The sequence below is a fragment of the Zingiber officinale genome, chromosome 2A (assembly GCF_018446385.1).
Source record: "Zingiber officinale cultivar Zhangliang chromosome 2A, Zo_v1.1, whole genome shotgun sequence".
Taxonomy (NCBI): Eukaryota; Viridiplantae; Streptophyta; class Magnoliopsida; order Zingiberales; family Zingiberaceae; genus Zingiber; species Zingiber officinale.
In genome coordinates this window covers 100,833,974-100,845,892 of record NC_055988.1, presented here as the reverse complement: position 1 = coordinate 100,845,892, position 11,919 = coordinate 100,833,974, and the positions used below count along the sequence as shown (strand labels likewise).

At 38.8% G+C, this 11,919-nt stretch overlaps 1 protein-coding gene across 1 annotated transcript; it reads left to right on the top strand.

The window, feature by feature from the left end:
- The first annotated feature begins 7,691 nt into the window (after positions 1 to 7,691).
- Positions 7,692 to 11,272, top strand: LOC122041736 (4-hydroxy-3-methylbut-2-enyl diphosphate reductase, chloroplastic-like). The gene is made up of 10 exons (XM_042601520.1): positions 7,692 to 7,996; positions 8,101 to 8,297; positions 8,814 to 8,993; positions 9,094 to 9,225; positions 9,314 to 9,388; positions 9,463 to 9,568; positions 9,664 to 9,758; positions 10,475 to 10,660; positions 10,748 to 10,834; positions 10,933 to 11,272. The coding sequence occupies exons 1-10, from the start codon at positions 7,759 to 7,761 to the stop codon at positions 10,996 to 10,998; spliced, it is 1,362 nt and encodes a 453-aa protein (XP_042457454.1). The 5' UTR covers positions 7,692 to 7,758; the 3' UTR covers positions 10,999 to 11,272.
- Positions 11,273 to 11,919: the final 647 nt, after the last annotated feature.

Sequence of the window (11,919 nt, the reverse complement as noted above, 5' to 3'; positions counted from 1 at the left end):
TTTATTAGCACTAATTAATTTTAAAAATATAATATCTGATTAGATCTTTTATCTTGTCACATTTTATAAATGTCATCATCAATAATAAATATATTAATATAATTTATATCATATAACGTTAACCTAGAGATCAACTTTTCCCAAACGCGCTTGTGCCCCGTCTGCACCGCCGTAAGGTACTCGACTTTTCCCCAAACGTGCGTGTGCCCTGTCTCCACCGGCGGCGTTGCTCCTCGATCATCTCTGCTGCTACAGCTTGATCGTCTCCGCCGCTGCGACGAGATCATCTCGGTCACTGCACCTCGTCTCCACATCTGAAGCCAGTCTCCACCGCCGTGCCCCATCTCTGTCATTGTTGCGCCCCATATTCCTTTGCCGCTTCCCTCACTGCAGTGAAATCGTAGTTTAGGGTTGCACCTCATCGCTGTCGCTGTGCCCCGTCTCCTCTGTCGTGCCCTATCTCTGCCAGTGTCGCGCCCCGTCTTTGCCACTGTGCCCCGTCTCCGCTACTGTCGAGCTTTATCTCTGCCGCAGGTCTCTCCTTTTCCACAAGACGCAGTTCTCTTCTCTTCAGCACTGTGCAAAAGCCACCATTCGTCTTCGCTAAGGTTTTTTTTTTTTTTCTAACAATTAGGATACTTGTTGAATTCTTGAATCATGCTTCGGTTATATCCTTAGTTTGCCTAATCCCTATGTAGCTTGAAGACCTAGTAATAGAATTTGATTTGTGCATGTTATTAAAACCTTTTACATCATCTGCTACTTAGATTCCTTGCTTCATGAATCCTTGCTTCAGTAATTGAATCCCTGCTTCATGAATCATTGCTTTAGTAAATGAATCATGCATGTTAGGAAATGTAATAAGGAACTTGTTTTGGATGGACTTGTTGTTATTTGTGGTGATGACTCCAATACTAATGCATACCTGCTTGCTGAAAATTTTAGGTTGAACTTTGAAACAAGTCATTAAACCAATATTGTACTTATTTTGATCAACCAATTTAACATCATACTACTGGATGTGCTGCCATAGGACATGTTTTTCATTAGAGTTAGGATTGATCAATTCTTCCATATTTTCTACCTGAAAAAAATTTAATTGCTGAAAAAATTTAATTGCCTTTGAACATGTCAACCATGTAAATCTATTTATCTTAGTTTATCATCAATTGAAGTAACATCTAATCGCTCTCTAATTATATTTTCTTTTATACAATTTTTTTTTTGTTTTGTGGAGAAATGTTGTTGTAATCTGTTCTATAAATTTGCTTATACATGCCAACATTCTATAAATCTGCTTGTAGTGTGTGTGTGTGCCCCTATTATACATGCCAACGTTTTATACATGTGTGTTGTGACTATATATATATAAGGACAGTTTATGTAAGTATCCCTCTCCTCATTTTCTGTAATATAGTAGTAAGAAGTTGCTACAACTAAACATACAAAGGAACCTTTACTATCTAGATTATACTATCTAGAATGTATAAGCCGGCCGAGTACATATGTTTGGCGATAGTATAAACCCATCTGATTTATGGGAAGAAGTTCCAAGTCATAGTACATGCAACCAAATAGTGATGGAGCAAAAGACAAAGTTAGAAAAAAATGGATGAGCAAGTTAGAAAGCAAGGGCAACACATTGCAATGTTAGAGTCAAAGATTTGCAATACAACACACAACATCTAGTAGTCCATTACTTTATGACCCTGTTAGTTTATCTCTAAGGGTAAGTCTTTTTCTAGTTTTATTACTTTTTTATTATATTGAGTTAGTAATTTATTGCTTCAACATGGTCTTTTTGGGTTAAGAATAAAAGTTAGATGCGTAAATGGTTTTTCGTTGTTTGTTTTGATATTATTTATTGTTTGATGTGCCATAATGAATTGGAGTTTGCTTTCTTGTAAGCTATGTTTTTGTGAGATTATAATTATCTTGAGTTAGCCATTTATGGATTTCTTATAAGCTATGTTTTTGGTGAGATTTTTCGAGCTTGTTCATTTTATTCAAAATTTTCCTTCTGCTCCTTTGCCAATTCACTTGTTTGTAACCCTTTAATATTTCATTTGCACGCACGTCAGATTTCTTGAAGACAGAAGGATGGGTGTGGTGTCACGTCCACAACTATCAATGTTAAGGTTTTAAATATAAAGCACTTTGCAGCTTGATATATATCAATTGTAGCTCTAATTGGATGTAACATAAGCACTTTGCAGCCATAAAGGTTGGAGTTTGTTTTCTTGTAAGATATGTTTTGTGTGAGATTATAATTATCTTGAGTTAGTCATTTATTGATTTCTTGTATGCATTTGAGTTCTTGCAATTAATTCATTCTTTGTATTGCTGCATATTGTAAGAAGTTGAGAATTCAATTAAATTGAGTGATAATGTATAATCTTATTTAGCATAATTGTTGTTGTTGATGGTACGCCATATTTGTTTTCATTAGAACCTTCTCTTTTTTGCATTGTCAAATTGGATGTTCTATCTCGATAAAAAATCTATTTGATTCTACGAAAATTATGGCAAAAGGAGTTGTTCGTAGCATGGACCAGAATACTGAAGTAGGAAGACAAGCGTTGGGATCAAATTGGTGTGAAATACAAGTTCTAGTTGTCCTAGAATGGGAAGAGTGCTTGATTAGGTCATATGATCTTTTATAAATGTTTAAGGATACATTTGGAGGAATAATAGCTTGGCCGGTATGATATGTAACTTTTTAATTAATTACTATTTATTGTATATGTCTGTCATGTTAGTGTCTTTTTAAACTAATATCAATTATATTTGCAATTAACAGTTAATGAAGAAGACTTCTCTACTAGGTGCATTTGGAGTTTTGTGGCACAATAGCAAGGTAAATGTTAGTGTCTTTTTAAAACAATTATATTTGATGTTGTGGAGCTTCCCTAGTTTATCATTTGCTAAATATTCACTAGTTCGAATTGAATTTTAATCTCTTTATTTTATGCTTATTTAATTTTATTTTATTTACACAAATATATGAATTTGTATTGTAGGTGACAAGAATATTGGATTTTGTTTAAGATGTGATGGTTGAAGAATGAAGATGCACCACAAGTTTGGTTATATTTTGCTTTACGAGACTTAATATTTTGAGTGTAGTGTGTAATTAGTTTTGAAAATAAATAACTTGTCATTAGTTTACATTTGTAACTTTGACTCAAATATTTGTTGGATGAATTTAGAGTATCTATTTGCACTTTAAATTGTATTTTATAATTTTTTCTATTCTAAATGGTGGATAGATTACGATAATGTGTAAAATTGAATTTATGTTATATATTCTAAATACATATTATTGACCATTTTAAATGTATTTATAAATTATTATAATGACATTTATTAATATCATTGTAGATTAGTTAAGGTGACATAAATGATCTTATAAATTATCTTTATTGACATTTTTTATTGTCCTTATAAAAAACATAAATGTCATAATAAATGAGTTTTGGTGACATTTAACTTTGTCATTATTATGATGATAACACGACATATTTAAATGTCCTTAAAAAAATATTTCCTGACATTATAGAGTGTCATTATATCTTTAAATCGTGACACTTTTGATGTTAGTATTGATATTGTATAACGACATTATAAAATGTCAGGAAATTAAGGGGGTCTAAGACGACATCACTTTATAGGGCGTTTTTGATAGATGTCACTAAAACGTTAGTGTCACCATAAATATACTATAAGGACAATTATGTGTGTCATAATAGACTAATTTTCTTGTAGTGTTAGCCTTATATAATATTCCCTCCATCTTACCGGTCAACCGCAGGTCGAGCGAGCGCCCTCGCGCTCGTATATGCTCGATCGGGCAAAGTTCGCCTGGGCATAAAGACATTTAGCCTTATATAATATTCCCTCCATCTTATTGGCCAACCGTAGGTCGAGTGAGCGCCCTCGCCCTTGTATATGCTCAACCGGGCAAAGCCCGCCCGAGCATAAAGAAAAGGATCCACGGAAGATATTCTTAACAGCATATACGACCAGCTTAAATGACCTACCGAGATCTATTTAACAGGAATCATTCTTAACAGCATATACGACTGGCTTGAACGACCGACCGAGATATATTTAACAGAAAGCATTCTTAACAACATATACAACCGGCTTGAACGACCGACCGAGATATATTCAGCAGGAAGTATTCTTAACAGCGTATACGGTCGGCTTAAATGACTGGCCAAGATATATTCAGTAGGAAGTATTCTTAACAGTGTATACGGCCAGCTTAAACAACTGATCTATTTAATAGGAAGCATTCTTAACAACATATATGGCCGGTTTGAACAACCGGCCGAGATATATTCAGCAGGAAGTATTCTTCATAACATATACGGTCGGCTTAAACGACTAGCTGAGATCTATTCAGCAGGAAGTATATATGACCAGTTTAAATAGTCGGTCGAGGCGTGCTCGGTAGAATATTTGGCGGGAAATATCTTCTAGAAGTTTCTTCAAATATGATGACATGTCTCCATTATTAATATGAGGAATAAACGACAAAACGAGTACATCTGGGGTATAGAAAAAATTTCTTAAAGGATTATTGCACGAAATATCGAACATGATGTCATTTCCTAACAAACTCTAACGAATCGGGGACCACCTCACGACTACGGAGATCACGTAAGGTGGTATACAAAGGGGGATCTTCTCCGTTGGCGAGGTACATAAATTCTAGCATCAGAACTCTATTTTTCACTGGAGTTCTTCTTCTTCTTCTTCTTCTTCCATCTTTGAGAGGAACTGACTTGAGCGTCGGGGGGCCTAGCCAGGGATCCTCACCCCGGTCTTAGATCACTAACGCTTTATTAGCTCGTCTCACTGTGCGTAGGAGCGTGGAGGAGTTTCTTCGGATCGTAGGAGTTCATTTTCATTGGAGGTCATCGTCACCCATCATAGCCAGCACTCATCTCCGCAGATCTCAGACAGGATCAGGTGTCTTAGTACTTGAATGGAACACTAGGTCCCTTAGGTTCGACCGGTTATTTGGTCGGTCGTTCTCGAACTGAAGGTTGGTGGTGCAATATTCCTTGGTTAGGGTTGACCAAGTTGACTAAGCTTGAGTTTGCTCAAGTTTGAGTCTTGATGTGTGAGTTTCGATGTTTGACAATATATGGATATTGCAGGTGCAATCGTCCAATTGGGGAGATTATTGGTGCAATTCTCTTCTGGTCAAGGATTTACCATGTTAGATGTGAAGAAAAGTCAAGTAGATCAACACTGACTAATTACTTGATTTAGAAAGTCCTAACTAGAGGTTAGATAAAGACAAGTCCAACAAGAAGGTTGACAGAAGTAAAAAATCCAAGTAGGTCAGTGTTGACCGGACACTTGATGATGAAAGTCCCGGTGAGTGAAGTCGGGCAGTGGAAAAATCCTGGTAAGTGAAACTAGGTGAAAATCCTAGTGAGTGAAGCTAAGTAAAAGTCCTAGTGAGTGAAGCCAGGCAGGGGAAAGTCCCGGTGAGTGAAGCCGGGCAATAGGAAAATTCTGGTGAGTGAAACCAGGTAAAAATCTTAGTGAGTGAAGCCAGATGAAAGTCCTGGTGAGTGAAGCCAGGCAGGTGAAAGTCCTGGTGAGTAAAGCCAGGCAGATAGGAAGTCTTCGTGAGTGAAGCCAAGCAGATGGAAAGACTTGGTAAGTGAAGCTAGGCATGTGGAAATCTAGCTGGGGCAAGGTTGACCGGACACCTGGTGCTGAGAAGTTCAAGTAAGTCAAAGGTGTGATCGGATATTTGGCACAAGGAAATCCAGATAAGTCAAGGATGACCAGACATCTGGTGGAAGGAAGCCCAAGTGGGTCATTGAGGACTGGACACTTGGCACAAGACGGTAAGTCCAAGTGGGTCTAGGTTGACCAGTCACTTGGTACGAGGAGAAAAGTCCAAGTGGGGTCAAAGGATTGACTGGACACTTAGTGAAGAAATCCCAACAGGTCAAGATTGACCAGATGTTAGGCATGAGGAGTTCTAACATGTCACGGTTGACCGGATGTTGGATTTGGAAACCCTTGAGCTTGAGTTATGCAAGTCAATGGTGGTCAATCGATCAACTGATCGATTGAACAGAATCCCAATCGATCAGCCGATCGATTGGGAGAGTGCTACGATAAACAACAGCCCAATCGATCGACCGATCGATTAGTAGCCTTTATCGCGAGCACAGAATGTAGCCCAATCGATCGCCCGATCGATTGGCCACCGCCAATCGATCAGTCAATCGATTGGGGTTAGAATTCTCGCGCGACGCGAAGAAGGCTAAATCGATCAGGCAATCAATTCTGGCCTTTTCCAGCGAGAGCACAGAGACGCTCTAAATCAATCAGTCGATTGATTCAAGCCTCCCCAATCGATTGGGATATGACCGTTGCGCAGGTAGCGAACTTTGGGCGGCTGAGATGGCGCGGATCTCACGTGACAATCGATTGGGAGCAAGCTCAATCGATTGGGAGCCCTAAAGGTGCCGTGTGTAAAGTCGTGGCGAGCTTTCTTCTCAGTAGTTCTTTGCTCGAGCCTTCTTCCAACACACGACCTTCTCCGCCTACTCTCCGCTAGTTCTTGGAAGCTCTTAGAGACAAGTGTTGTTATACTTTCAAGGTTTAAGAGGCGTCTTCATCAACAAGAGATCAAGTAAGAAGAGATTTTTTATTTGTAGTCTTGTATTTACTTCTTGTGTGCGTTGTATCTTATTGTGTGAGTGTTGTACGAGGTTTCTCCACCTCCGGTAGTTACCGAGAAGGAGTGGTTTTCATAATGGAAAGTGTGTCGTGTGTGGATCTTTGGATTAGTCACCTCTTTTTGAGGTGGAAACCAAGTAAATCCTTATGTTAGCATTGTGAGTCTTGTTTCAACTTTATTCCACTGCAAATCAGTAACACCGAAACAAGCAAATCAAGTTCGACCAGCTATTCATCCTCCTTTAACTATAAATCAATCCTAACAAAGGCTCTAACATTCAGTGAGGAGCTAAACCCTCATTAGGGTGACACCCTCACTACCATTTTATTTTAACTTTAATTATCATCTTTTCGTGAATTTGACTACCATATCACATATGTGATATATGAGTGTAGTAGAATATTTTCTTGGTAGAATGAAAATTTTATATTATTAACAGTTGGCCGAGGAGCACAGGGTGGAAAATTCATACTCCTTAAATCTGAATCTATTTTTTAATTTGTAGTTAATAGCCCTGCCACTATAAATCCAGGGTAATCAGAATTTTATTTTTTTTATTTTTATAATGTAGGTATCTATTTTTTTTTTTTTGAACCAACTCATCCTATTAAGTTATCTTCATTTAAACGCCGGGTCAATCTCTGCAGTAATCGTTCACGACCCATCAAAGTTGAACGGCACCGCCCGATTAAATAAAGAAGAATTTGAAAATATTATTTTTTTAACAAAAAAATGGAACTCTTCCACGGTCAACGGCGTGGATCGTCCGCTGCCCTTGAGCAAGTCAACTGGCGTCGCGCGTCCTTGACGACTGGCCCACATCAATTTTCAAAGCAAACTGCACAAATGGGACACGTGTCAAATCAGAACACCGTTTGATTCGGCTGAAACGGTTCGCGAGGCACGGCACTGGGGATCGGGCCCCACTTTCCAGTCGGATCCGTTTCGTAGCGAGTCGTTAAATAGAGGGCGAGCGAGGTGTGCCGTTTTCCCGCACTGAGCCTCTCGCCGTCGTCGTCGCTTCTTCTTCTTCCTCTTCGATGGCGATCTCGATGCAGCTCGCGCGCTTCTCTTCCAGCCTAGCCATCCCCTCCCGCGTCCGATCTGCGCCGAAGGCGCGCATGCCGATGACCGTCCGCTGCAGCGGCGACAACGCGCTCGAGCCGGACTTCGACAAGAAGGCTTTCCGCCATAACCTCACCCGAAGCGAAAACTACAACCGACGCGGGTTTGGGCACAAGAAGGAGACACTCGAGCTCATGGACCAGGAGTACACGAGTAAGATTAGGGATTTGGGCTCTTTTTTATGTGTGTCTGTGTGGGTGTTGCTGCCTGTGGGATAATTGGGGTTCTGACTCCGGTTAGGGTTTGTGTGATCTCAGGTGATGTTGTCAAGACGCTGAAGGAGAACAATAATGTGTACACTTGGGGCGACGTGACTGTGAAGCTCGCGGAGGCCTATGGGTTCTGTTGGGGAGTTGAGAGAGCAGTCCAGATTGCTTACGAGGCGAGGAAGCAATTTCCAGAAGACAATATTTGGATTACCAACGAAATCATCCACAATCCCACGGTCAACAAGGTTTGCGATTGTTCCTATCTATTAGTTGTCTAATCTCATTCAATTTTTTCTCCAAAAAAGGGAAAAGTTAGCTGCTTCAAATATATAATCTTGATTCTTACCTATTCCTATTTATTTTGATGCCTTCCTAAATTTTCTTTATTAAATAGCAAACTTCCTATATTCTTGAGCTAGCCAAAGAAACAGAAATACTACAGAGTAAAAATTTGAGCTCGGAGGTAGGGAAATTATTATACTAGGTTCTAGAGTATGAAAGCATATAATTTTGCTTGAATCTTCAAGATACTATGTTGGGTTTAACATTCACTGTTGCTTTTACCAGTAATTTTATGTCTAGTGGTCAAAAGAAGCTTGATGAATACTTATTTTGACAGAGCTAATACTTATTTTTCTGTTTGAAGAAATATTTCACTAGATGAATATTTGGTTGTTCTTTTATTTCTAAGTTAGTTTCCTTGTGCATGGATAAATTTTCAGTTCTATGAGATTGCTTATATTCTGTTCTAAACGTCGCAGAGATTGGAAGAAATGGACGTCAAAAATATTCCTGTTGAGGACGGCAAGAAAAAATTTGAGGTTGTTGACAAGGGTGATGTTGTGATTTTACCAGCTTTTGGAGCTGCTATCGATGAAATGTTCCTCTTGAGTGAAAAACAAGTCCAGATTGTTGATACTACTTGTCCATGGGTTTCAAAGGTAATTTTTTTTCCCATTCTATCTGACAATAAGGGACTTGGAATTGTATTTCCCCTTAAATATTTCTTTCTCCAATAATATGTATTAATTTCCATTAAAGGTCTGGAACACTGTTGAGAAGCACAAGAAGGGTGATTACACTTCAATTATACATGGTAAATATTCACATGAAGAGACTATTGCAACAGCTTCATTTGCAGGAAGATATATTGTCGTAAAGAACATGGCTGAGGTAATGATACGTTAAGCAATGATCTTTTGATGTGAATGTTATTTACAAATGAGCATTGTATATAACCATTTTTTTATATTAAAAACAGGCAATGTATGTGTGTGATTACATTCTTGGTGGGGAATTAGATGGGTCTAGCTCAACAAAAGAAGCATTTCTTGAGGTATATTGACTCTCTTCTTTCGTAATATTTGCACAAAAGAAGGAAAGTTTTAACAACGTATTCACGTGTTACAGAAATTTAAATTTGCTGTTTCTGCGGGATTTGATCCAGATGTCGACTTAGTTAAAGTCGGCATTGCAAATCAAACTACGATGCTAAAGGGTGAAACAGAGGACATAGGTAAGTTAAATATTTCCGATGTGTTTTGTTTCTATCCAATTGTAAGTTTCTATCCGATTGTAAGTTTACTCTTCAACTAAACTCTGAGAATTCAGGTAAATTGGTTGAGAAAACCATGATGCGAAAACACGGTGTAGAAAACCTCAATGATCATTTTGTCAGCTTCAACACCATATGCGATGCTACCCAGGTGTGTTTATTGAAAGTTTGTCTTTTTTCTATATATTTTTCAAATTGTAAATTCAATTCAAACTGTTAGACCTGTGGTTTTTTGTGTTCTTGCTTCTATATTATTAAATACTTACAATTAACTTGTTCCCCTTAAATCATAATGTCAAAATGCAAAAAAATTCTTTTATTTTTCTGAATATTGTTGTCAATTTTTTCTCTAATGTCTGTAGAAATTTTGTACAATTTCGCCAATAACCTTGATGCATAATCTATATATGCTTTAAGGATACAGTAAGCAGTCTACCAAGATTTTAACCCTCATTTATCTTACCATTTATTTGCTCTTTAGATTTTGCAAGTTAGAGTACTGCAATTTATTTGGAAGTGAGGAATTAGTCTTCTCGCTTTCATAAGATTTTGGCTCCACTAGGACTATTGTCAATAACCTTGAACGATCTTGTCTTGTCACACGATTAAGCATGGTCCATTGGCTTGTTTTTTATTTTCTTTCAAATTGATTATCATTCTTTAGGACCGAAAATAAAGTTAATTAGGTCCTACAATGAAGCCTTATTTCTTAAGTGCCTCTTTCAAATTTGAGATATCTAAATGTGATTTTCTTAATATACTTCTAGTTTTAAATTTGAAGAAACGAGAAAGAATATTTTCTTGTGACTGTACTCAATTGAATTACTGATTCAGTGCCCCTCCTATCATTTTCTTGCACTATTTCAGGAAAGGCAAGACGCCATGTTCAAGATGGTGGAAGAGAAACTTGATCTCATCCTCGTCGTCGGCGGTTGGAATTCCAGCAATACTTCACATCTCCAAGAAATCGCAGAGCTCAAGGGAATCCCATCTTATTGGATTGACAATGAACAGAGAATTGGACCAGGAAACAAGATCACCTACAAGTTAAACGTAAGTCATACACATGCACAACATTTTACCGGTTTGCATTATGAACTCCATCGCTTTAATTATCACCTCATCTGTTTCTACAAATAGCACGGGGAGCTTGTAGAGAAAGAGAATTTTCTTCCTGCTGGACCAATAACTATCGGCGTCACCTCAGGCGCTTCCACTCCTGATAAGGTAATAAAAGTGTTGATAAGAGTTTATTTATACTCGTTCAACAGTATATATATATATATGTATATAGCAAATAAACATAATTGAACTCGTTTATGCAGGTCGTGGAGGAAGCATTGTACAGGGTCTTGGACATCAAAAGCCGAGAAGCCTTGCAAGTAGCATAATTTGACAGGAGTTGGAGCAGATCCTTTTGAGCTGAAATATTACATTACATGTACAGTAGTAGAGCCAAGGCTTTGCTCTCTATTATGTGCGGGAAAAGCTGTAGTCGATAATCTATGCTGCTATTGTGTTTGTGCCTTTAATCTATGTGTGCGGTTCGAGTCGTCGTTCATACCGCCGAGCCCTCTCACTTATTTTGCTCCTTTATTCAAACAAAAATGACATTAAAGCTGTGATATGTATCTGAATTCCAGCAACATCCTTATTGCTATCTTAGTCTTTGAAAGGGAACTTTGATGTAACAATAAAATTATTGGATTTAGTGGTCACTAGTTTGAGTCATGAACATACAATAAAAGACCTCTAAGATCTGGCCTTCTCTACAAAGGTTCTATCTAAGTTATTTGGAGCCCTTTAGTTTTAAAATATCGTTCATCCCTTAATTATATATGATCTTGTCCGAGCGCTGAGTCGACAGACGCTGGGGACGTAACACGCTCCGTTGTCTCTGGCCGGCGATGAATGTCTCCGATGGACTTGCAAAGAAGCCGAGTCGGGAGGGGTTTCCCGACGACGGTCCTCCGACGCTCAAGTCAGGCAACGAGAAATGAGAGAGGCAGCGTAACTGTGGCTACAGTGAGGATTGTGCATACCTTCGTCGACGCCTGGGGGTCCTTATATAGGACCCCGGGGAGGCGCGGGTACGCTTCTCGATGCGTGCACGCTTCCCCAAACATACCTTAACGAGCCCATGTCAGAAAAGTACCCCTGATGTCATTCCGCAATCGTCCGAGCATATCCCGGATGTGACGGTGGAAGCTTCCACCGTATGATCCTGTGTACGGCTCGACCGCCAACCCTGCTGCCTGTCGGCGACAGATGTCTCGAGGATGCTATTATCCCCTGTCTCCTTTGTCCTCTTG

Bases quoted from the DNA above. Each gene is read 5' to 3' on its own strand.
- LOC122041736 (XM_042601520.1), top strand. From the start codon at position 7,759: ATGGCGATCTCGATGCAGCTCGCGCGCTTCTCTTCCAGCCTAGCCATC. The intron at 8,298-8,813 runs GTTTGCGATTGT...TAAACGTCGCAG, and splicing joins ACAATCCCACGGTCAACAAG to AGATTGGAAGAAATGGACGT. The intron at 8,994-9,093 runs GTAATTTTTTTT...TTTCCATTAAAG, and splicing joins CTTGTCCATGGGTTTCAAAG to GTCTGGAACACTGTTGAGAA.